At 48.2% G+C, this 25763-nt stretch overlaps 1 protein-coding gene across 3 annotated transcripts in view; it reads right to left on the bottom strand.

Moving 5' to 3' along the window:
- Positions 1-1014: 1014 nt before the first annotated feature.
- RAI2 (retinoic acid induced 2) overlaps positions 1015-25763 on the bottom strand; it is a 59878-nt gene continuing 35129 nt past the window's right edge. For all 3 annotated transcript variants that reach the window (XM_023633190.2, XM_070256596.1, NM_001256928.1), the window contains one exon: positions 1015-2996. In XM_023633190.2, coding sequence (XP_023488958.1) covers positions 1383-2972 — 1590 coding nt within the window. In that variant the 5' untranslated portion in view covers positions 2973-2996 and the 3' untranslated portion in view covers positions 1015-1382. Of the gene's footprint in view, positions 2997-25763 lie in introns of those variants that run through there.

Consider the following 25763-nt stretch of genomic DNA (forward strand, 5'->3'; position numbering starts at 1 on the left):
GCATGCCATAATCAGTCTCTCACCAGCGCAGTTTCAGACACAAGTGTGATGTTCCACCTAGCAGGTCTATTTTAAATGTACACTCACAGTTCCTCATTTGTGTGGGTGGCTTTATGCTGTCAGAGAAGAGCAACGCGCTGTCTCTCCTGCCAGCTGCATTGCTTCCATCCATCAAGAAATGGCATCAACAGGGACTCTCAGCATTTGAGCTGGATCACTTTCTGTTGTGGGGGCTGGCCTGTGCATTGTGGGATGTTTAGCAATGTCCCGGGTCTCAATCCACCAGATGCCAGTAGCATCCCCTCCCCCAGCTGTGACAACCAAAAGTGTCTCCAGGCACTACCAGATGTTCCCTGGGGGGCACGATCACCCCCAGTTAAGAATTATTGGGCCAAACTAACAAGGAATCACTTTCTCTTCCCTTCCCCACTCCACTCCCAGATATCTCTACCCAGGGCTGGGGACAGTTATGAGACATCTCCTAATCCACCCGTAATGGACTTTCCTCTCCTTCTGAGTGGCCTTCGGTCACTGTTTTGACTTGCAAGACTTTCAGTCATTCAGAACAATGCTCTTATTGCCCTTAAAAAGAAGGTCCTTTCCAGCTAAATTCTGGGAGGGGGCGGGGAGGAAGCCGGTAAATTTTCCTTTTAGAGACATTTGTCTGTTTTTGTCCATGAAAAGTTCGGACAGCATTCTACACACCCAGGGCCTCTGTGACCTGGAAGGGGGCCTCGGGTCCTTGAAACTCACCTCCCCACCCCCTCTCTTTGCCACATTTTTACAAATGAAGAAACGAAGGTCTAGCCGGGGAAGTGACTTGCTCAAGGTCATACATATTCCTAATCCTCTTTTTATGGGGCACGGACCAATATGGTTCTTCTTTGCCCAATATGCCCGAAGAGCTTAGTCTCTAAACTCAAACAACTTGTAGTGCTTTACAGGCAACAATTTTGACCAAACCATGCCAGTTAAGGAATGCAAATTTTTTAAATGATAGAAGACTGCAACCAATTAGTGCAAACAAACATTTATTGTGAAATATTCATCCTACCCTTTATTAGGTATTACATCATCAAAGCACTTTGTGGCAATGAAAATAGCTTTTTTACCCCTCTGATTCACCCAATATTCCATTAAAGCTGCAAAAAATGTGCAATCTGCTTGAAAAATAGGTTGCTCTTATTTATTCATTTGTGAAAAGTCAAAAATTAAAAAAGAAAATGATACTAGCTTACAGGGCCTCTACAGCCAATTTACCTTCCCACTTCCCAACTACTCCCCCAAATAATTAACAAAGATAATTTGTTTTAAATGCCTTTTTATAAAACCAATGCACCTTTCCCCATATTATAATCATAAAAATTTTAAAAAGCCATTATTTACTTTCTTGGAAAAAAGGTGGCCAGCCGTTGTTTTTTGATTGGGAGCATGTGTATCTCCTGGGAGTTCACTTTCTTTAACTTTATGCTCCGGTTTTTGACAGGTTTCCTAAGGGACTCCATGTTCCCCATGGCCTCTTCTCCTTGGCTGTTGATGTCATAGCCCTGAAGCACGGAGTCTTCTCTTTTGAAGGAGAAGTTTTTGGTGGACACGCCCGAGAGGCCTTTGATCTTGCCACAGAAGACGGCAGGTACAGCGTCTTCCACCGAGACAATCACCTTGGCCACCTGGGACTCGCTCCCAACCTCAATGTTATTTTCAGCCTTGACCTCGCTGCTGGGCTGGCTGGGCTGGCTGAGTGGTTCGGCAGTGTCGCTGCTGCCCATGTGGCTATCCATCATGGCTGAGGCCTCACGGGGCGTGGCAGGGCCAAAGGGCATTTCCATGCTGCCGGGAAGTTTCTCCATCAGGGTGTGACCTGGGCTGTCCACTGACCCACTGCTGTCATAAAGTGTCTCAGGGAGAGGCTCAGATTTCCGGTGGGCTGCCAGTGACAGGTCTAGGGCTGCATCTTCCTGACAGATCGGGGGACTGACTTCGCCAGTCTTGAGCCAGGGCACTGACTTCATGGAGAGATCCAGGGCCTCGTTCTCACTCCCCATCTTGATGACTGTGTGGCGGCTGAGCTGGAAGTACTCCCTCGGCTGGATGATGTCAAAGGGCTTTAGTTCCTCCTTCTCTAGAGGGGTCTGGGTGCCTTTAAAGGGGTGCAGGCCAAAGGATGATGGCGCCTTGGGGAAGCTGGGGCTGAACTTGGATTCAGAACTCTGAGGTACGGGGATGGGGATGGGAATGGGGACTGGAACAGGCAAGGGCACGATCACAGGGTAGGGCACCAAGAGGGTGGCCGGTGGGACCAGAGGGGACAAGGGGGAGTTAAAAGGCTGGGGGGGCACAGGGGCATATCCAGGGGGAGGCTGACAGGGTGGGGGGCCGAGAGCACCCTGGGAGGGAAACAAATTCTGGAGCACAGCTTCAAATGGCAACGTGGGCTCCTGTGGCTGGCTGGGGATCCGCAGGTCCAGGAGCTGGGGCTGGGCCTCGGGGTCCTCGGCTCCCTGAAAGAGGTTGTTGTGGATGGCACTGGAGGAGCACGGAGCCTCCTGTGGCAGGACCAGAGGGGAGTTGAGGTGCTGGAAGACGTGCTGCTCCAGCACCACAGGCAGCTGCACGGGGCCCTGCGTGGTCATGACGTAGGTGGCATTGCTGTTAGGGTTGAGCTCTGGTGCGGAGCTTCCCTCCACTTGCATGTGAATGGGCATCACCACCGGGCTCTCCCCGAGGCACAGGGGCTGGAGCACGGTGGCCGCCACCTTCAGAGCCATGCCACTCTGGGACTCGGCTGGGGGGTTCAGAATGGATGGGGCCGGCACGGTCACCAGGGCCTTCTTTACCAGGTCAGTGGAGTTGATGTTCCAGGCCTCAGTGGTGATCAGCTGGGCCATGCCATTCTCTAGTCTGTTATTGGCCAAGGCCGGAGAGGAGTCGGTCATGTCCATGGAGAGGTTCTGAGACTGCAAATCGTCCATCACTCAGCTCCGATGCCACTCGGCCTGCAACACAGAACACACAATGTGAAACTTCCGTCCGAGACTATTTATAATGGCCTTCAGAGCTCTCTCCACATCTTTTATAAGTTTCCATATCTTAGTTCACCAGGGGGCACACCTATCTCTATGTATACATACGTGTTATGGATATTTCCTAATATATACAAACACACCCATATGATCAGCTGTGCGTGGAGAGCCCCAATTTAACAGATGATTAAGCTATAAACACAGATGATGTAATGACTAAATAGCCAAGTGAGGTTAAACAGAGTATTTTTAAGCCTAATACTCAGCTTATATGTTTAGCCTTCAACAAAAACAAAGTTTCATTCCACATTGCTATATCAGACAGTTAAGATATGCAGAGTTTTGACTTGTTCAAATTCAAATAGGCAGCAAAGACTTCCTTTCCTTCAAGAAAAAAATAAAACCCTGTCACATTAGAATATTCTGTGAAAATGGAAGGGGGCCATCCCAATTATGGAAAGCATTTAAAAAACTCTTTGTGGCAGTAATTCTTCCAAAGAGGCTTGATGAGAGGAATGGCACTGCATTTACACAAGAGTCATTACAGTTGTCTCACTGTCTCCCTCCCACCAGCGACATCCCCTTTCTTCCCAATAATAGGAAAATCCCCTCCACGGAGCAAGGCCAAGATGGGATAACTTGTATGAGTGATCACCAGGTCCAGTGTCACTTTCCCCAATCAGCTCATCTGTCTGACCCGTGACCTCTCCTAACTTCTAGCTGTCAGGAAGAGAGGATGTTGACTACTCTAGGGCTGGGGAAATGGAACACTTGTTGGAAAGAAGCATTCTCAAAGGTGAGATAGGCTTTCTTGATGTCTGTGGCACCTCTGGCTGCCTCCTGAGAGGCCAAAGGAACCCAACTTGGGTGCTTCCTGGAGGAAGCAGGGCTGCAGCCGTGATATGGCTCTCCATGGAAACACGTCCATATTTAGCCTTGTTACCATGGAGAAGGCAGGCACCATGTCTAACTCAGGGATCTGTGCAGCCCTGGAGTCTGGTTGGGCTCAATAATAATTCAATAATCCTCAGTCTCACTGGGCAGGCCTTAGGCAGCTCCAATTCTTGACCTCACCTGTCTGAGCAGTCTAGACGTTAGTCCTGTGGTCATCTCGGCCTCCTCTCCTCGCCCTCAAATTACCAACACAACTTCCAAAACAAGTAAGGGAAGCCACCCGCACATGGTGGGAGTAGAAATAAATAAATGAGGGCTCACTACAGGAAGGCAGCTTTAACAAATGAAGAACTCTGTGATATTTCCAGACAATCAAAACGTGTCAAATGCAAGAAACAAGGAGTTTCTCCGAAGCAGGAGAAGGATGCTGTGCAAACAATTTTGTGGGCAAGGACTAGTGGGTGACACCCTTGGTAGGGTGTACTGTGGTGTCCCTGAGGGAGGGCTCCAGAGCCTGGCTCCCTAGGGCTAGGGTGCCCTCTGGAAACCACCAAGTGACCCAACATGCTGGCCAATAATAACCTTGGGGCACAGTAGAGAGGCAGCCTGCCCCCAGGGAAGCTCAGGGGGCTTGCCCCAGATGAAGGGCCTGGTTTTTCCTGAGAGGAGCGCTTTCTGATTCAGCCCAGAAAACACCATGCCTTCAATACACCATTCATTCATTCTTGCATGCATGCATTCATTCATTCACCCAATCAATTAATTTGCTGAATGCCTACTGCATGCCAGCACTTTGCTAGGGTCTGGAGATGCTGTCATGAGCCACACAGACAAAGTTCCTGCTTTCATGGGGATTATAGCCTAGTCGGGGGCACTTGTCTTTGATCAGACAGAGATTTGCTAGCATGAGAAGGCATCAAAGTTCTGCAAGGAGAGGCATCAACATCAACAGGACAAAGCTTTGTTGGCCACTTGCTCGCAGCTCTGTGAAGGTCCTGGGAACCTAAAGCCTCTTCCAGAAGGGTCTGCCTTGTCCCTCACAGTGGCCAGAACTCTCAGGGAGGGGTGAGAAAAGGTTGAAGGTAAGCTGAGGTGGGACTGGCGAGGACAAGGACAGCAATGGTCAGAGAAGGCACCTGCAGCCACCCATCTGAAGTGGCTTCTGATGGCCTGCGAGGGAACTCACTGCGAGAAGTCAAGACGTGATCTGTGCCATCTTCGGGCTTCCTGTGGGTTTAGGAGCATCCAGCAGTGAGACTCCTTTCTTATAACGGGCTGCACTATCCACACTTCCAGGTGACAGCCTCACTCCCTCTCTGCCTCCCACCTCCCCCCACTCCCACCAAGGGAGAGAAGACAAACTTCTCAGTGTCTCCCCTCCTGCTCCTGGCACATGCCTGCAGCTCAAGTGCCAGCTCTCATGTCTTCCTGGAAACCTCACTCCTCTCCCTTGCTGGCCCTGGTTCTAGGCCTGCTACTCCCCCAGAACCTTCCTGCTCAGAGTGTGAGGAGGGGACCTCACCAGGGTGGGGTGCCTCCCACAGGCCCCTGGTCCTCTCACAAATGGCTGGAGCTAAAACTCGTTGAGCATTTGCTGTGGGCCAGGCCCTCTTCTGAGAATGCTAAGAACTTTCTATCCAGTGCCTCATTTAATCCTCAGAACAACCCTACGAGAGGGGTCCTAAAATTATGCCCATTTTACTGATGAGAACACTGATTCCCTAGGAAGGTTAGATAACTAGCCCGAGGGTACAATGAGGCTTGGATTAGAGGTCAGGGTCAATCCCAGGCTCTGTCTCCCTGTGGGAGCTGGGAGGTCCACACTCGTCCATGCATTTTGTTTCTTGGCAAGAGCTGTCCCCTTCAAGGCTGAGTGCATATGCCTGAAGAGCTGTGCAAGAGAGAGCACTCGAGCGTAAGATTTCTTCAAAGTTGTGTCCAGATCCTTTCCAGAAAATCATGGAACGGTTGGCTCATTCTCTTTTCTCCACCAGAGCCCTCCTCTGTCCCTCTCACTGGGGAAGGAACCGAAGGGTTGCAAGAGTTCCTATCTTTGGGGAGTGCAGCCCAAAGCAGCTAAGGTTCTGTTATGGAAGGGCTAGGAGGCCTCCACCCTCTCAGCCTCAGCCTTCCTGAGACAGATATCACATGGGTGGGAAGGCATCTGAGGACCCATGAGTTACAGGGAGGCCCTCAGATCCCCTGCTCGGGCCTCAAGTCTCTGGGAACAGGACTGGGGCAAAAGGGAAAGAAAGGAAGCCCTGGGCTAAAATCTCACTTCCACCTCCTGCCACATGACAGCTTTGGACCTGCCTGATTACTCAGCCAAAGTAGGCCCCGTGAGCACCCCCAGCCCCTTCCCTAGGGAGCCACTGGCCCGCTGAGATGAGGCTTGCACTTCCTCCACCACGGACTGAGTACCAGCTCCCCACCAGGTACCATGACCAGCCTCCCCTTGTCATTCACCCTGCCATCAGGCATCCCAACTCTGGGTCAGCAGCTAGGGCACCTGAGGGTGCCCAGTGCGAGCAGCGTGGGCATCGCTGCTGCAGGAGCCAGTGCTGGAAGCCCCAGCTCTGATGCCCTGGGAATAACAACCAGCTCATGAGATGAGGGTTCAAAGGGCAGGTCTTTGTCTTTGAGGACGAGCCAAGAAGCCAGATAACGACTGATTAGCAAGGGCCCGGGGACATCTTCAAGTCAAGGAGTGTGACAGGAGCCACCAACTAATGCTGAAGTTGAGGGAGCGTGATTTCTTCAGAGGTGACAGGGAACGTTTTGTTTGGGTTTTTCAAAACATCATTTGCCAATGGGTTTAAATGTGGTCACTCGTCCATTCCATCTGTGCCCATTATCACTGGGGGCATGGGTGGGGGTCGGTAAGCGAAGGCAGTGTGGCTGGGTGGGCAGTGGGCAATCTGGATCTGCAGGTCGCTGGAGACCCTCACTCTCCTGGGCGTTGGCCAGTTGCTGGGGCTGGAGGGCTGGAGGCTAGATGGAGACTCTGGGGAAAAGTTTCAGGGCCCGGGGCAGATGGGGAGGTGGGGAGGGCCTGCGTGGGGCAGAAGTCAGGCTCAGAAACCTGGGAGGGTAACAAAATTGTTATCTGAACCCCTCATCTAACTGTCACAAAGATCTAAGCTTACATCTCTATCCTCTTCCTGACCCTGTTTACTGATGAGGAAACTGTGACCCAGAAAGGCTGACTAAAACTCACCCAAGGCCAGTTATTACAGAGCTCACCATGCTGTCACTACAGAAAGAGCAGAGGGTCAGGCCCCACAGCTGCCATAGAGGGTAACATGGCAGCCACCCGCCTTCACCAGCCAGTGGGAGACTCTGCTGAGACAGTAGTTGCAAAAGCACTTTGTGGACAGTGAAGAGTCTGATGGGGGTGACATGGAAATGAATTCATCCTGGGTTCCTGTGTTTCTCTGACACACCCAGAAAAAGAAAACCAAAGCAAAGCAGCATGCACGCTGCTTTCCTTATAAGGAGTTATGTTCGTGAAGAAGCCAACCTGGAGCCGAACTCCTGGCAGTCAGTCAGTGACCCGCCCCACATCTGCACCCACCAGGTACCCCCACAAGCCATGCCCACCTCTCAAGCCTCCTGCTTCCAGAGCTTTGCAGAAAGCACTCATTTCACCCTATGGACCTCTGTACAGACTGATGTTTTTATAATGAGGATTCATTTAAGGCGTAATTTAAAAAACGAAAACACTTGATTTAGACTATTCTCTAAATCCTAGAGTCTATTTCCTTCTGAGCATTTAACACTAAGTCACACACACACAAGTAACCTAATACCCTCAGCCCTGATGCCCACAACCATATCCTAAACGATCCCAGGGGACCCCCTGAAGCCTGCACCAACTAAAACTGAAGGAAGTTCAGAATGTGGCTGTGAACCCCACACTGACCCAGAACAGGGTCCCCGAGACCACCTCAGGCAGAGCCTGGTTTCTGAGCTGGGAATTTGAACAAAAGCCTGGGGCATGCCGGGAGCCCCTCTCAGAGGCTTAGATTGCCTTCCGGAGAGGGGCTTGATTTTATCTGGTGAATTGAAAGCATTTTCACCACAGAACCAACTATCAAGACGACCACAAGGCCCCCAGTCTGCAGTGCCAAGCACCCCTGAACAAATGCTTTAGGACTGGGTACCTGAGTATAGTGGGCAGGGGTTACCTCATAGCAACTCAAGCCAGGGGCCACTACCAGCTTGGGGGCCCTGTGAGGCCCCTGGGACTACCTAAGTGAGGTCACTGGAAGGCAAACTCAGCCTCAGGGGAAGCCGTCTTAGAGATCTGGGCTATATTGGGCAGATTCCAACTCCAGGACCCAGATGCTCCAGTGCAGCCTTCAAAATCTCCTCCTCAGGCCTCCCCCCCATGCAGGAGTTCTGGAAAGACGGGGGCCCTGGCCCTGCTCCTGGGGACACCCCCCTTCAGCACCAACAGCCTACAGATATGACTTTCTCTCCTCTTCCACTGAAATAAGCTCTAGATTTTTCTATCAAGAGAAAATTCTTCCTCTAAAACACGCATTAAAAACAAATCCTGATAATTTTCTCAAGATACCCATTTTCCAACTGTAAAATATCGACAGTTTTGGTTTTTATGGAGCCTGTAGGCAGTCATCAATTATTTCAGGTCAAAACTGGGTCGTCTACGTCCTTGTCGCTCAAAGTGGGGTTCTTGAAGCAGCAGCAGTAGCAGCTTCTGGGAACTTGCTAAAAATGCAGAATCTCAGGCCCCACCCCAGACCTCTTGTACCAGAATCTGCATCTCGACAAGCTCCTCAGTGATTTGTATGCACGTTCAAGTCTGACAAGTCCTGGCTTAGCAGGGGTTCTCAAACTTGGCTGTACATTAGAATCACTTGGGAGCTTTAAGAAATACCAATGCCTGGGCCCCACCGCCAAGGCTCTGATTTAACTGGCCTGTGGTGCAGCCAGGACGTTGGGATTTTTAAAAAATTCCCTAGGTGATTCTAATGTGTGGTCAGGTTGGGAACCTTTAAGCAAAAGGCCAGGGAACAAGGCAGCTGGCCAGCCAAGCTTCTTGGTGGCTGATCTTGCTTCTCGCTTCACAGAGAAGACTAAAGCCATCAAGCCTGAATTCCCTCAACTTCCCCCCTGGCCCTCACAGTATCTCCCCAGGCCCCCCCTGCCCCCAGGAAAACATGAGACGTCTCCCCCTCTTGAAAGGCTGACTTCCCGGGGACCTCCGCTGAGAATCCTGCCCCTCTTCCGGTCGCACCCTATTCTGAGTCTATTTTCTGCTTTCCACCTGGTACTTCAACTACACCCTCAATGACTGACCTCATTCTGTATAAAAATCACCAGCCACTTACTATGAGTTAAGTGAGCAAAGCATAATTTTCGTCTTTTAACACAACGTGGATATGGTTTCATGATATTCACTAAATATCTAAGTAATTCCAACTGGGTAAAAAATGGTTTTGCTCTTCTCATAGTGTGTAATAATTGTCAATTACTTGTCCCAGTGATTAAATTTTCTGAGCTTTAAACTTCAGCCCAGGGCCTTTCTATTGAAGCTGTGAACATAATTACCACATGAATGTATTCCCAAATTGGTTAAAATACAGAGAATACACAAAATAGTCGCCCACCTTATGGCCAATTGCCTTTTACATCCAGAGATCTAAACAGCCCTCCAAGAGGAATACGACCTCCCAGGTTAGCCTTGGAAATGAGCTCCCCAACATGTTACTTACTTTATTACAACATTGGCGGCCGTGCAGTTTACAACTGAGTCTCCCCTTCGTGAAGATGGGCAGTGGCTGTGGGGAAGTTCCGCCAGAGAGGACACGGGGCAAACCTTAGCTTTGATGTGATATTGGTGAAAAATGGAAGAGTGGGCGAGCCAGGCAGGGCACGTAGTGGGCCTGAGCATCATAAACTGGCCATTGACACCAGGGTACTGCAAGGTCTTCCCAGGCAGCAGGGTTGGGCCCTCCCTGGGGTTCCATAAAACGAATTTATGTTCGTTTTATCATCTCATCCTTTTAATTCCCATTTTTCTATTTTATAGCATATGTAATAAATAAATACAGGAAGACATATATAATTTAATAATATATGTGTGCATGTGTGTGTGTATGTGTCTTGAGGGGGTGTTCAAATTTTTTTTTCTGACAGGAGTGCAAGAATGAAAAAGTTGCAACTCAGCAGAAGAGATGAAGCTCTCAAGGCCCTGTGAGACTTCCAGGGTCCCCGTGCCTGAACAAGTCTTGGGGTCACTGGCCAAGTTCACCCCTCCCATTTTGCACAGCAGGAAGCTGAGGTTCAGAGGTTGAGTGAGGCTCAGAAATTGTAGAGTAGACTGACTCCCAGACCTGGGCTCCTTCAAAAGCACAATCCCTCACTCCAAATTTGACTTGAATCTAAAGGGTCCCTTGCTACATCTGTCATAAGCAGCATCAAACACCAAAGTATACGGGATCGTCTGATTCACCCACCAAAATGTCAAATAGAGTTTGACGGGTGAAGAGCTTGATAAAAAAGATGAAATAAACACTTGAGTCTGTGATCCCTAATTGACAAGTGATTGAAATAGAAGAGATGAGATTCAAGATACACACATGAGCTTTTCACGACTGCAGGAAAGTCATTTTATGTCCCTGAGACTCAGTTTGCTCTTCTGTAACATGAGGTACTGCCCAACTCCCACAGTGGGGTGGTAAGTTAACTCAGGCTTCCCATGAGTGAGTGGTACCTGCTGGGAAGAATTATACCTGGCCTTCAAGGAATTTCTGTGGGCCATGAAAGATGACCAAGTGTGGGCATTCACGGAGAATTGGTGGGAAGAAGGAAAGTGCACAAAGGGGTAGGAGGTGGGGCAGTTCTGGGCCACTCCCATGACCACTGAGAAGACTCCACTTCTCATTCTCCCAACTCCGAAGGCCACAGGAGGGATGAGGGGAGCATCCTGGAGGGAGGGACCAGAAATGGTGAAGAGAGAGAAGTTCGGGAAACAAGGTAGGTTCTGGGAGTTCTGGTCTGTCTTCAAACCAGGCCAGGGGAGAAGTGACGGCTGAAAGAAAGGGAGAAGGTAAGAATACCACTTCAGCATCTGTCAGAGCCTGCTTTGTCTCTCTTGGGACTCGACTTCCCATAGCAGGGCAATGACTGGGTTGAAGACATCAGAGCACTGGCAAAGAACCCACTAGATACCAAACATACCTACTCTGTGGTCTCTGCAGGGTCTCAGGTTAGGGCTGGGTCTCGCCAAGTAACCAACTGGTGGAAAAGAGAAATATTAAAGCTGGACAGGGGCTGGCCCCGTGGCCGAGTGGTTAAGTTTGTGCACTCCGCTTTGGCAGCCCAGGGTTTCAGCAGTTCGGATCTTGGGTGCGGACATGGCACCGCTCATCAGGCCATGCTGAGGCGGCATCCCACATGGCACAACTAGAAGCACTCACACTGGAATATACAACTGTGTACTGGGGAGCTTTGGGGAGAAGAAGAAGAAGAAAAAAGGAAGATTGGCAATAGTTGTTAGCTTAGGTGCCAATCTTTAAAATAAATAAATAAATAAAAATAAAGCTGGACAGATCCGAAGGCTACAGGGAAAACTTCACAACTAGAGCCAACAGCTCACAGGCCTGGTTTTCTATCATGGGTGGCCTTTGCTGGGTTCTACCAGAGCACAAGAGGGATCCAGAAGGCCGGCTGGGGAGGGCATCATGGGGTTGCCCTGCCTCCTTTCTCGCCCAGGGGAAGAGTGTCAGATGTCTTTGCATTTACGATCTCATTTCATGCTCCCGATTACCTCTAGCCTGCCCATAAAGGACGTACGGTGGCCCTTGGGCCGTGCAGGCCTGGGTGTGGGGCTGGAATAGGGAACTAGGTTCGTGTCCATTCATTTATTTTTTCAAAAACTATCTGAGCACCTACTGTGTTCAGGCACACATCTCCTATTCCTCCATCCTGGTGCTGTTTTCTCCATAAGCTCATCGCCTTCTCTCAGCTCAATTCCCAAAGTATTAACCAATCGATATTGTCTCCGGGTTATCTGCTTCTAACTGGGCTCCTTCAAGGCCCACATTTCTTGCAGAGATAAAGGAGTAAGTCTTTAAAGGAAGAATGCCAGCCCCTAGACAGCGATGGAAAGAGATGCTAGTGCAAGGGCCTCTCTCAGGTAGAAAAGAAATGCTTATTTTCCAGAGAGGGCTGCCCTGAAACGAAGAGGACAAAGTGCCCTCCTCAAGTCTTGGTGGACCTCAGTGGAAGGTGACAGGCACACCTCAGAATCGTAGGAGAAAATCATGGAGAACTGTTATTGGTGGCAGGGGTCATCACCTGGACAGTGGGCTATGAGAGTGAGTGTCTGTCCCTGCATTTGGCTGAGACTCCACAGCCTTCGGCTGGACACACAGAACCCCAAACACCCTCAGGCGCTGGTGTCAGAGCAGCCATCTTGCGCAGGAGCACAGGTCACATTTAAGGTCTCAGGCCAGGGCCTATCATCTTAAAAAGCTATGATTTTTGGAGACTTTTCTGGCAATAAAGAAGCCTGTTAAATATGGAACAAAGGGGGGGGGGAACCTGCCTCTGGAAGAGAAAATACTTCTAATTAGATTGAGATACAAAGGTTACATTTTTGTTCTGGGAAAAGGACTGTTTATAATCCTGTGTCATTAGCAGGACATTTTCCAGAGACTAGTGTGCCAGAAATAGACCCTCTAAGGGGTCACTGGAAAGAAGGGGTGTAGATCTGTAAAGTACAAAGGACTGGAGTTCAGATTTTCCCTTTCTCCTAATGCATGTGAGCCCCTCACCAATCACTGGCATGGAAACAGTGCCAGCCTCACCCGGGGCACTGGGCCCCGGTGAGAGTGGTCAGAAGTATAAGCTCTGGACTCAGACAGGCGTAGGTTCAAATTTCAGCTCTGCCTAACTGCTAGCTGTGTGGCCTTGGGCAAGTTAGTTCTAGGCCTCAGTTCCCCTCTGTGCAAAATGGAGATGAAAAAAGGACCCGAGGTGGTTGTACTAATTAAAGGAAATAATCTATGTAAAGTACTTGGTGCAGTGCCTGGCACATTGAAAGTGCCAATAAAACATGGCTATCACCATCATCATTGCCACCATTGTCATTATCATTGTCTCCATCTTCATCAATATCATTCTCTCTATCATAACCATCATTATCATATCATCATCGTCATCATTATCGTTGTCATCTCATCACTGGCATCACTGTTATCATTATCAGATCCACTGCCCGTATTTCCTCTGAGAATCTTAAGTACCATTACAAATGCTCCCAATGGTTTTTCTACGTTCAGTTCCCAGGTTAAAACCCTGTTTGTTCAAAGGTGAATTTAAAATCAGTGCTAGGAACTGGAAAGGCATTTACCATAGAATTAATGTTACACCTGATGGTGATGTTTCCACAAAAACTCACTTAACCCCCAACGTAGCTGAAATATTGAACATTTGCAGTGAAAATAGAAAACAACACTGTTGCACTACTGGAAATGAAAGACATTGGGAAAACAATTAAATAAATACAAAAATCTATTTCTCTTTCAGGCTGAAAGGCTGGGGGAGAAAGAAGAGGTGGCCAGAGCCTTTAGTATCTTGAATACGGACTCATGAGCATCCGGAAGTTTCCGAAGTTCCCGCTGATTGGCTCTGATGCATAATTTCACTTCAGATCCTACAGTTTTCCTTCTCCTTGATACAAGGGCCTAAGTAGCTCTCCTCTCCTGCTTATCAGAGGGATTAGGGTCATTTTCTCACTCACAAGAGGAACAAAAACAAGAGAGGATGGAAGAGGAGAGGAAGAGGGTAAGGACAAGAGGGAGAGTCAACGCGGAGGGATTTTCTGACACAACTGGGCAAAAGTTGAAGGAAAGAAGTGGGGAGAAAATTAAAAAGCACGTGTAGGTCCAAATTGAGAGAGGTTCTCAGCTGAAAGAAATAAAACAGAGAAACTGAGGAAAGCTGTGAGAAAAGCATTGAATGAGCATTATTCAGCTGGCCACAAGGGGACGCTGTGGAGCTATAACAGCTTGGTTGCTGCACAGTATGGTGGACGGAGAGGTGGGTCAGGAGCTTCTCAGTAGAAGGAAGACATGGGGAAAATAAGAAATTGTTCACCAGGACTAGAGGTACATAAGGAAGGTGATCCAAATTTGGAGAAAGCTTCTCCCATGCTTTTAAAACCACCAAGTACATTCACTTGTGCCTTGGTTGTGCTGTCAGTCCCCCCCAAAAAATGTAGATTTATCTTCTTTTGGTGCCTGATATTCATTTTTGCCTACCCCTCGCCCCTTCTTGGGCAGTCAGAATTGAGTTTCCTCCATCAAAATTGGGTTTTCCAGAAAGAAGCTGATGAACTCACTCTCACTGAGGTCTATGACTGATAAGTTCAACAACTGTTTCCTTTATTGGCATAATAAACATAATTTTGTCAGTGATAAACCTATAGACAAAGAAATGAAACCCTAATTGAGGGATTTCAGATACCAATCATGGGGAGGGACCTTCCTAACTATCTTGAAATCTCTCCATAGAGACAAGAGCCTACAACTGTGACCAAGTTTGCTGGCTCCATTAAAAGGCACTTGAGGTTTAAAAAAGGGGGTAGGATATGGCCTCAACCTTTGGGCACTCAGAGCTAAGAGAGGAAGTGAATTCTTCATTCTTTCATAGATTCAATCAACAAACACTTATTGTTCACCCACTAGGAGCCTCATGAGTATGTGCGTCCCGGGTCCAGAGATTTGAGCAGTGTCTGGAGCTGTCCTTAATTCATGGTACAGTGCCCTGTTACTGAACTGGCTATTTCTTGAAACTCTAGTTTCTGTCTTACCAGGTTTCCATGCAGAAGTTAGGGATTCTCAAAGGACTGTGCCCTGACACACAACATGCTACTGCGGTACTACAGCCACAGTGGAAACTTAATGACCATCACCAATGATGGTGGACCTCATGAGAGGGGTGGAGCGGGGAGGCTGTTGGTTTCTGGTGAACCCAACTGGCTAGTTGTCTTAGTTTGGGCTCCCCCACAAACAGACTGATTTGAGTGAAAGTAGTTTCTTTGTGAAAAGATGCCAGAAGACACCAGTAGAGGAGTGAAGCAGTGAGACAGGGAAAGGAAGGAAGCCAATTTATCAAGTAAGTTACCACTGCAGGCAACTGAGGCTCAGTTCCACTGGGGGATGCTGGGAGACAGTGGAGAACACATGCCTTGGAGTTGGGCCATTTATTCACCGACGCCCATCCATCACAGGTCAACCCTCATCCATCACAAGTCTAGGGCTGCTTCTGGATGATGTGTTAATTCCTAGGCTCTTCCAGCTATCACAGCATGAAGGCCTAGTGCGCTCCTGTGAACAAAAATAAAGTCCTCAGGGAGAGTCACAGATATTTTCAGTAAGAAGCCTTTGGGGTATAGAGCCCAGTCTGAGGGCACACGGGGGCAGGGCACCAACCATGTCTGTTACACCAGCCATGCCCTGGAAAGTTCCAGAGATTATTATGTGAAGACCCAAATGTCACCAATTCAGGCCACCACGACTAGGTGTTTCCCCAATGGGTGGCACTTTCTACGACCCCTGTGAAGAAGACACTCCGTTATGATAACAATCTCCAAGCCACAGAGGGACCAGCCCATGAGAGGTGTGCCTCGAGAACTCGTAAAGAGCCAGGCACACAAGGAAGCCAGAGATGGCTCTTTCCAAAAGCAAAATGGTCCAGAGATGGTCAGCTTGGCTAACGTGTTCCTTTGCTAGAATATAACTGGGGCCCTCGAGAAAATTCTTTTAATCATATTTGTGCTGGCTGGAATACAAGATGTCCCTGGATGAGTCACAGAGGGAGTTTCTCTTCTGGTGATCTTGCGTTCCAACTCAGGGACCAAAAAACAATAAATAAACAAATGCCACTTCACTTCACCAGCTGCATACTGCCTAATAATAATAATAATAATAATAATAACAACCTCAACCTGAGAAGTGCTCAGATAATGCAAGAAGAAGAGGGCTGGGAGTGCTCATCTTTTAAACAAGGAGCCTTCTTTCTGGAATTCTGTTCTGTCAGAAGCACTCCTCTGCCTGGTGGTGAGCTCTCAGGAGCAGAACAACGCATTCTGCAGAATCTTAGGGCTGGTGAGTCTTTTGAAGTCCTATAAATTCACTATATTTATCTTAAAGCAAGAATCGTGGTTACAGCTAATAAAACAAACAATGCAAGGTTGGGATGGGGGAAGGAAGAATCTGTTGTGTAATATCTGGCTAGTTGACAATGAAGATTATAGGTGTTATTTCCTAATTTCTTTCAGGGAAGAGTTCTTCTGGAATGCGTGTGTTTACACACACACATACACACACCCCACGGTGGGCGAGTAGGAATGAGGTCACCTGTTGTCCCTCTAACACTCAAAGCAGAATTCATATCAATTCTACTTTGTCCTCACCTGTTCCACCTCTGAGTTTCAGTCATCAATCTTTTATTCTTGGAGGTGACATGTGAACTGGGCCTTGCCACATGGGGAGGATTTCAGCAGAGGAGATGGTGCAATGGAGGGGATGTGATTTCCAGAAGCACAGAAGGAAAGGCACAAGAGGCAAGGTGTGGGGTGAGGCCAGCAGGCTAGGTGGCTGGAGCCCAGGGCTGGTGAGGGGTTGAGGGAGAGACAGGGTGCTGTGAACCTCAAAAGGGGTGGCTGGCTCTTCCAAAGGGCATTAAAAGTTACCCTTCAGCAATGTACCTTGTGTCCCAGAGGATTGCCAACTCAACCAACACAATTTCGGTGTCTTCACAGCCCTGATGAACAGGAGGCCATGAGTCAGTAGTTTGGTTGGGAGGAAACGAAAAAGTAGACTAATTTTCAGGGTTTTGCTAGCTCCCTCTTCTCTCTCTTTCTCTTTCTCTCTCTCTCACACACTCACAACATGATAATAATAAACTATTTGCTAAGAATTTACTTATTGTGTGCCAGACACCCTGCTAGATATTTTACATTCATTTTCTCAGAAACCCCGGCAGATCGGTATCACCTTGGTGTGAACTGGTTTGTTGATTTTTTTTTCCAGGAACTGAGCCTGTAAATCCCCAGAGAATGGTTGTTTTGATGGGAGGGAGGGACAGAGCTTTCCAGAACATGAACAACATTCAGTGCAAGGAAGGCACGTCTGGGAGAGATGGGGAAAAGAGAGGGCAAAGGTTTCTGGCACCATTTGTGGGGGCAGGTAGGGGTGGGGAAGGTCAGGAAGGAGAGAGAAATGGAAAGCGTCTTCTTGCCTCTGACCAGCCCTGAGCTCCCCCTCCACCATTGCCACTGCAGTCAGTCAGTACTGGCCCCTGAAGGACACAGGAATTCCTATTTCTTTTTTGAAGCACAACTCTTTCTTCCTCAGTGGAATCCCAGGCAGGTGTTCATTCCCATCCTTCACAGGAATATATTTCATCTGTGGCTGACTGGCCGGCTGTTTATCATATCCATTTCCTCTTCTGCCTGGACTACATTTCCCAGCCTCCTTTGTAGTTAGGTGTGGCTATGTGCCTGACTTCTAGTCAACAGAATGTGGGTGGAAGTGAAGAATGCTACTTCCAGGCCTGGTTCCTACAAGCCTTCCACTCATGATGCTCCAATCTCTTTCTCCTTCCCTCAGCTTGATGCACAGGGATCTCTTGGAAGCCACCTGATGAAGACAGTGGAGCCACAAGATGGAAGGGCCTGTATGCTTGAATCATGGCTTAGAGGAGAGCCACCTGCCATCAGGAACAGCCATCTGGGGCTTTATGTGCATGCGAAATAAACTTCTATTGTGTTTGAGTCATGACACACTTCCGATTTGTCCGTAACAGCAGCTACCCTTACCTTAACTGACACAGTGCTTCCTGGGACCCACTCTGTGCACGGGGAGTGCTAGAGACAGGCTGACTTGCAGCCTCAGAGCACAGTGAAGCCCGCTCGCTGAAAACCAGAACTGCAGGAGCAGCCCAAGCACCCAGAGCCCAATTCTGAGCTTCCATGTGCTAACTTTTCTGCACCAAAAGCACTGACACTCTTGGCTGTTCTTCCTGACTTGAATCGATTTATTAACGTGGGTTTGGGACCATTCTTTGCTTGGTTACTGCATAAATATCCACTGAAAGAGTCCATTTCATTGGCATTCACAGAGCTGGCAGGGTTGGGAGAGGGCAGGGTGAGTGGAGCTGCCTTCAGAGAGCAGAAAGAGGCAGGCCCTTCAGCAGCCTTCCTCCCTAGAGACCCACAGGCCACCCTCAGGGTGTGAGCGGGTAGGGGTGTGGGAGGGAGAAGCAGCAGGGCAAACAGACCCTGGAAGCTGTTGCGCCTGGCATCTGGCCAGAGGAAACTGCTGGGACCACAACACCCCTTCTCTCTTTGTACCATTTGATGTTTTGCTGGTTTGCGGAGCAGAGAGGCCTGGGATCTCTGCCCTTTCCCCAGCACACGGGATTCTTTATAGGAAAGGTCTCCGTGGATTTTCCTTTCGAGGAGCTCAGCATCTATGGCTCAAGGGTCTGGGGCCAGCTTTCCCTTAGTGCCCTACATAACTGATTTTCTAGGTAAAGACTGCTCATTCAAAAGTATCCTCCCCTCCACCGAACGCTGAAGTTTCACCACTAGCAAGCTCTTGCCTTGTGTTCAACATTACTGTGCCCTTTCTGGGTTCCTCTCCAAAATACTGGTCTAAAAACTCTGGGTCATTGCCACATTGGAGCGAACTGATGAGAACACTTTCTACACAGTAGGGGCACCCCTGCCTACAGTGGGACATCTGTCTGTGACTTAGGTGAAGCCCTAACCCAGTCAGCCAGTGATGTCATCAAGCATACACACCCCGGGGTGGTCAGCTGAAGTTCTAATCAGGAAGGCCCCATCCCCAGGCTGCTACTGGAGTTCTAGTTATCTGTTCACCTCTATCAGTACTTAAGTCATGGCTACAGAGCACAGTGAACATTAGAAATGTTCTGGGCTGGCCTGGTGGCACAGCGGTTAAGTGCACACGTTCTGCTTTGGCGGCCTGGGGTCTACTGGTTCGGATCCTGGGTGCGGACATGGCACCGCTCATCAAGCCATGCTGTGGCAGGCATCCCACATATAAAGTAGAGGAAGATGGGCACATATGTTAGCTCAGGGCTAGTCTTCCTCAGCAAAAAGAGGAGGGTTGGCTCAGGGCTGATCTCCCCCCCCCCCCACCAAAAAAAAAGAAAGAAATGTTCTTTTGGTGGTGAAATGAGTGGCTTGATGACTATAAGAAATGGGTAAAATTAGTGATATTCAAGATATATGGATTAGCCAAAATATTCTAGAGGTGCTCCCTACCCTTGTGTGCATAGGGTTAGAGAATCTGGGAAAGCCCACAGCTAGCACCCCCCTGGATGGCTCTGATGCTTGCCACCTATGTGGTCCCATGCCTGGTAACTGGTTTTGGAGGATTTCCGGTTGCCTATGCCATCTAGAAGGTAACAAAATTCTGCCTTGGAAATGTTGTTGTATCTGCGTTGAGTGGAGCTTTCACACTGTGTGTGGTCACAGCAGCTGAAAGGACAGCCGGCTGGGACTCTCTAGCACAGGGAACTGGTCTGTGCCTGCTGGCCACCTACATGTTAGATTCTCATTGTCTGTGTGTGCTGCACGATTTGCCCTGAGATTGCTCCTGCGGCTGTCACAGTGTGATCCTGAGCTCCGGTGCAGGAGCCCCTCCCCTCTCCACTCTGACTCTCCTGCCTGTCTCCTTCTCCTGCCCTGTCTTGCCCCTCTGGGGCTCTGGCCTTGAGCTGGCCCTGCGGCAGCCCATAGACAGCCCTCAGGGCTGGAAAGACTCTGCTTCAGGGACAGGGATGATGAGCAGAAACCTGTCCATAAAAACGTCATACTTGGCTTCCCCTCCCACAGGAGCTTTTCAGTGTCTGAGTCGGCATTGACTGACGTGCTTGAAAATTCTTAAATATGTCCTTTAAAATAAAAAAAACTAAGGGATCATATCACATCCATTAGAATGACTAAAATAAACGACTGTAACACCAAAAGTCAATGGGGCTATGGAGCAACTGGGATACTCGTCCACTGCCAAAGGGTACAGCCACTTTGAAGACCTGTCTGGCAGTTTCCAATGAAGTTGAAGAATTGCCCACCCTCTGGCTCAGCAATTCCACTCCTAGATGTCCTCCCCGGAGAAATGAAAACATACATTCACAAAAAGACTTGCACACAGATGTTCACAGCAGCCTGGTCATAAGAGCCACAAACTGGAAACAACCCAAATGTCTGTCAACAGGTGAATGGATAAACACACTGTGCAACACCCACACAGCGGACTTCTGCTCAGCAATAAAACTAGTGAACTCCTGCCACACACAGCGACAGAGATGAGTCTTGAAAACTGTGTTGAGTGAAAGAAGCTGGATAAAAAGTGTACATACTATAAGATTTCATTGACACAAAATCTGAAAACAGGCCCCAAAATGTACAATGATAGAAATCAGAAAGCAGTTGCTCAGCGGAGAGGGTGGGGGAAGGACTTTCCTGGGGTGATGGGAGCATTTTATAGCCTATTTCGGGCGGTGGTTACACAGGTGCACAAAACTGTCAAAACTGATCACTTAAGACTCATTTGATTTTATGTTAATTATCCCTTGATTTAAGAAAAAGACATTGAAAATACTATCAAACTGCAAAAAAGGAATAAACACCCAAAGTAGTTCTGTGTGTGTGCATTGTGAGTTTGACCAATTCTGAGAGTAATGGAGGGAGGGGAGATGGAACAGAGGCTGCTGGTGGCAGGAGGCCCAGGCACCCCCCAGGGCACCTGCCAGGGGCGCTTTCCCTCAGGTACAAACAAAGCAGGCAGCAAACAAATGCTTAGCCCCAAACCAAGGCTCAAGGAAATAAAAGAACAGAGGCCCCAAGGAAAGCTGGCCCGAGAGTGGGGGACAGCTATCAGGCTTTGAGCCAAAACCACTTTCCAGGAAATGCCAATATTTTTGTGTTTGGGAAAGGGGAGGGAGTGTTAAAGCAAGCAAGAGCCAAAATGTGTTGGTCTTTGGACAACAATTGTTGCCCAACTGAGGGGCCCTGTGGGACAGGCTTCAAAGTGCTGCTGCAGAGACCTCCTCCGTGGGTCTCTGGGGTGGGGCACCCAGAAAAGCCTTGCTGAAGGGAAGTTGGAAGTTCCTTAAGGGCCAAGGTCTCCTGTTTTGCATTGTGGAGAGGAATCTTCCATTTCCCTAGTAAGAGGCCACAGCAGTCCCTCCAAGTAACCGTGTTCAGCCCTCAAACAGCCCAGGGAGACTTAACCGTGCACTGGCACAGGCGTGAGCTTGCCAACGAGGCCTGCCACAGACCCTGCTCTGCCACTTCAGAACTGTGTGGCCTTGGGAAAGTGACTTAGCCTCTCTGAGCTGCAGTTTCCTTGCCTGTGAAATGCAGGAAGTAACGCCTACTGCTGGTGAAGCAGAAGCTGCTTAATGCCGAGGACACGCTCAACAGAGAATCATGTCTGGGCTCCAAAGGTCTTTCCTGGTCGTCTGTGCCAATCTCTCAGCTGGAGTAGGGGCTCCCGTCCAGCCGAATAGCATTCATTTCTTAATTTTTGGACCTCACGTGCACAGAATTTGTATAATCATAATCTTCAGTTCATAACACTTCCATGCATGGCTCACTTTTTTTTTTGGTTTTACTTTAAAAACTGTTTGTTTTATTTTTAATATTATAAAATTTAAAATAAAACAAACACTCACGAAGTCATCACCCAACTCGACAACATGTGAGTCCATTTCTGGACTTTCTATCCTATCCCACCAGTTCTTTCGTCTACCCCTGCGCCAGCGTCACAGTGTCATCTTATACTTTCTGATGGTGCTAAGTGCTCGGAAGAAAGTAGGTCAGAGTAAGTGACCCTGGGAAACGGGGTGGGGGAGACTACTCAAGGAGGGTGATCAGGGAGGGCCTCTCTGAGGAGTAAAGACCTGTAAGACGAAGAGACACCATGGCATGGCAGCATTCCCGTGCTCCAAGAAGACACGTGTGTGTGTGTGTGTGTGTGTGTGTGTGTATGAGAGAGACAGAAGGGGGGCAGTGAGCTAGTTCCAGAGTGGCAGGAAAGAAAGGCAGGGGACTAGATCACACTTGGCCTTCTGAGTTTCAGTTTACAAAGACCATCTAGTACAACCCATTTTACAGATGAGGAAACAAAGGCTCAGAAAAGGTGACTTGCCCCAGGCCATGCATCTAGTTAGGGGCAAGATTCTGGCGAGAATTCCAAGTGTCCTCTGTTCAAGCTCCGAGTGTCTTCCATGACAATGCGTTGCCCCTCTGGCCCCTCAAATGGTTTGAATTCCACAAAATGCCTCCGAGCAGCTTTCAGGTAATGAGGTGACAAACAGTATATTAAAATAGTGTTCTTCCAAGTAGAAGTTCTTTACCGCAAAAAAGATTATTTGAAGACTAATTAGGATTCTGACATCATTCTTTAATGGTCTTAGGGCCATGTTAAAATCCATGTATTTCCAAGTTATTTTCTTATCATAGGTGATATTTATTCTGGAGAAAAATCAAGGATATGCTAGTGATGTTCTTTGAAATTTGAGTTGGGTGCTATGATCATATAAGCAGAAGCAAGAATTTTTCTTAATAACCTACAAATAGAGAAATATACAAGTAGTAGATTAATAATTTTACACGTACTTTAATGCCATCCCTTCACTTAAGTGAATAACGAGAAATCTTATCCCTAATAATGTGGATGGAAATATTAAGGACAGGGTTTAAAGGCTCACCTACCCCCTTCTTTTGAAACTCGGAGAGCGAGCGAGCCGTGACGAGAGAGCGGAGTGAGTCTGACCTGCGTTCCCTATTAAACCTTCAGGGTAAATGGATTTCTCAAATCTGTTTTCCTCTTTGACCAGTTAATCCCTTCCTTCCAGGAGGAGACTTCAGCCCCTCCTCTCTGCGACTCGTCTATGGCAACAGACCAGTGTGCTGTTTCCATCTTGCGTCCCCACTCTGGGCTCTGATACAACTGCAGATTTTATGACTCAAGAGATCACAATTACTGACTTCCGAGAGCCCCTGACTTCTCCAGGGAGAATAAGCAGATGAGAAGTTCTCCGTATTTTCACAGACAAATTCAGGCTGTTTCTAAATCACGCCCAGGCTTTTCTCCGCCTCTCATTTTTCTTGTGAGGACAATTCTGAAAGTATGCAGATGCGAGAGTGCTAATAGCAGAGGGGCCTGACTTCTCTTGGCGCAGGTAACAACCGTCTGCTTTTAGTTACTTAAGCTGTGTCTCCACAAGACCAAGACAGCTCGGTCCAGCGCATGCAACTAAAGTGACTCAAACTCTTGGCTGAGAAGCTGTTGAGAGTCCCTTGCTAACCTCTCTGCGCTAAGCCACTCATCACCATTGTGAAAGCGTCAGGATGCTGGTTGACCTCACAGGTGCACCCTCACTCATCATAGTTCTAATTTGAGAAAGAAAATGCAAGTAGAAGCATAACAAATGCAAGACAAACCCTTCCGACTTGTAGAGAAGAGCCTTACTTAACGAAATAGGATGGAGATGCCCAGCTCAGCCATGGACTGGCTGCGGGGCAGGAGCAAGCTCCTTAACCTCTCTATGCCTCAGTGTCCTCATCTGTACAATGGGGGTGATAACAGTACATATGCTGCAGGTGGTCAAAGGGAGTAAGTGAGTCAACATGCAAAACACTTTGAACAGATCCTGGCACACAGGATCTCAACAGGGGTTAGCAATTGTTATTATCATAAAGATGGGGAGCCAAAGCACCCTCACTGTAGAACACTAAATAAATAAGGTGAGAATTTCATTTTAAACTACAAATAAGCAATAAGTAAGATAAAAAGGAGGTGATTTTTCTTCTCCGCAGTTTTAAGCCTGGCATGGTGCTGGCTTCCCACGGCCCACGGTGGGCAAGGGGAACAGTAACCGCCATCAAGTCTAAAGCGACAAGCGTAAGGTCAAGAGCAGAGACAGTGGGGACCTGATAGAAGGTTTTCAGTAGGCCAGACTCCCCAGGATAAAGGGTGTGGAGGGATAGTCAACTCAGGCTGCACATGAGACTCAGCTGGAGATCTTTGAAAGATCCGGATACCCAGACCAATGAAGTCAGAGTTTTGCATGGTTGGCCTGGGCATCAGGATTTGTTAGAGCTCCTTAGGTGATTCCAATGTGCAGCCAGGGGTGACGATCCCCCCACCCCCAGGTCTGGATCCTCCTCCTCCCAACACAAATGAGCACTTACTTTGGTTAGTCCTCGGAGGCCCAAATGCACAGGCTCAGTTCTCTTCAGAGACACAGAAAACCCACCAAGCCCCAACCAGGGCAGGAATTCATTAGTATTTGTGTGTGAATCCATAGTGCCTGGGATACAGTCTTGGTGCTGAGTCAGTAAGTGAATGAATAGATACATGGATGAATGAATGAATGAATGAATATAGCACAATAGGGAATGTCTGCTGATATGGAAGTAAAATTGGTTAAAAACTTTCTGAAGGGCAATTTAAATGCACTCATACCCACTGACCCAGAAAATCTACTTCTTGGAATCACCCCAAGGCAATGCAGGCCCTGGCTGGATTTTCTCCCAAGTGCCTGCAGTTCTGATTAAAGAGAGATCCGCGGGTGACAGAAGTGGGAGAGTGAACACTCCAGGGCGACTGTGCTCCTGCAATTCCACTTCCGTAGGAAGATGGGAGAAGGGCACCCTCAGACAAGGCCAATAATTTTTTTTTCTTTCGTTAAGGATTGGGATTTGCACAGACTTTCAGATAAGAACTCAGCTTAAACTCCAGAGTTTAGCAGCGTAAGCTCAAAAGAGACTCTTCTAGACAGAAGAAAGATTATAGGAAGGTCCTGCCAGCCAGTCACCTAAGCCATTAAAAAAAAAAAACAAAACAGTAAGGCTGGGGCTGGCCTGGTGGCGCAGCGGTTAAGTGCACACATTTCGCTTCAGCGGCCTGGGGTTCCCAGGTTCGGATCCCGGGTGCGGACATGGTACTGCTTGGCACGCCATGCTGTGGTAGGCATCCCACATATAGAGTAGAGGAAGATGGGCATGGATGTTAGCTCAGGGCCAGCCTTCCTCAGCAAAAAGAGGAGGATTGGCAGCAGTTAGCTCAGGGCTAATCTTCCTCAAAAAATAAATAAATAAATAAAACCACAGTAAGACAGGGCCTGATGTCTGACTTTGAGCAGAACAGCTTTCTCTCAGTGCCCCCCAGCATGAGTTAACTACAAAATGTGCCCCCATGTGGTTAATGGCATGACCCAATCCTGTCAGCTGGTAAGAATAAAGGTGTCAGCATTTTGAAGACGTCCACACCACTTAAGATGGGTATCTAACTTAGGGGAGTTAAAAACCTTCTCTTTCTGAAAATGGGATGGATTGGCCTTTGAGTCCAACTTGAAGGCCCTGTACCTGGAGGGAATACATTCGTCAAGAACCAAGGCCTGGCCCTTGGAATTGGATCTCTACCGTGCAGGTGAGGAGGTCACTTCTCCACTGTGTACGCAACAGCATTCAAACGATGGCACTTGAAATTAGGGGCTGGAATCAAGAGGAACAAATTTTGCAAATATGCCTTTAAAAAATCAAACTATCCTGTCTGAAGCTATTAAATGTGTTTGTACGTGTATGCACTTCTTGGTACTTAGAAAATAGAATCATCTTTAAATCGAAAAACATTCCCTGGGTAAGACCACTTATAAGAAGTTTAGTCCAGAAAAAATATTATTCTTGTGTTACAAAATCAAAGCAGTGGAGGAAAAAAAAAATCAAAGAGAATGATCAGTCAGGAAAAATGTCAGGGTTCCAAAATG

The sequence above is a fragment of the Equus caballus genome, chromosome X, assembly GCF_041296265.1.
Source record: "Equus caballus isolate H_3958 breed thoroughbred chromosome X, TB-T2T, whole genome shotgun sequence".
NCBI classification, from domain to species: domain Eukaryota; kingdom Metazoa; phylum Chordata; class Mammalia; order Perissodactyla; family Equidae; genus Equus; species Equus caballus.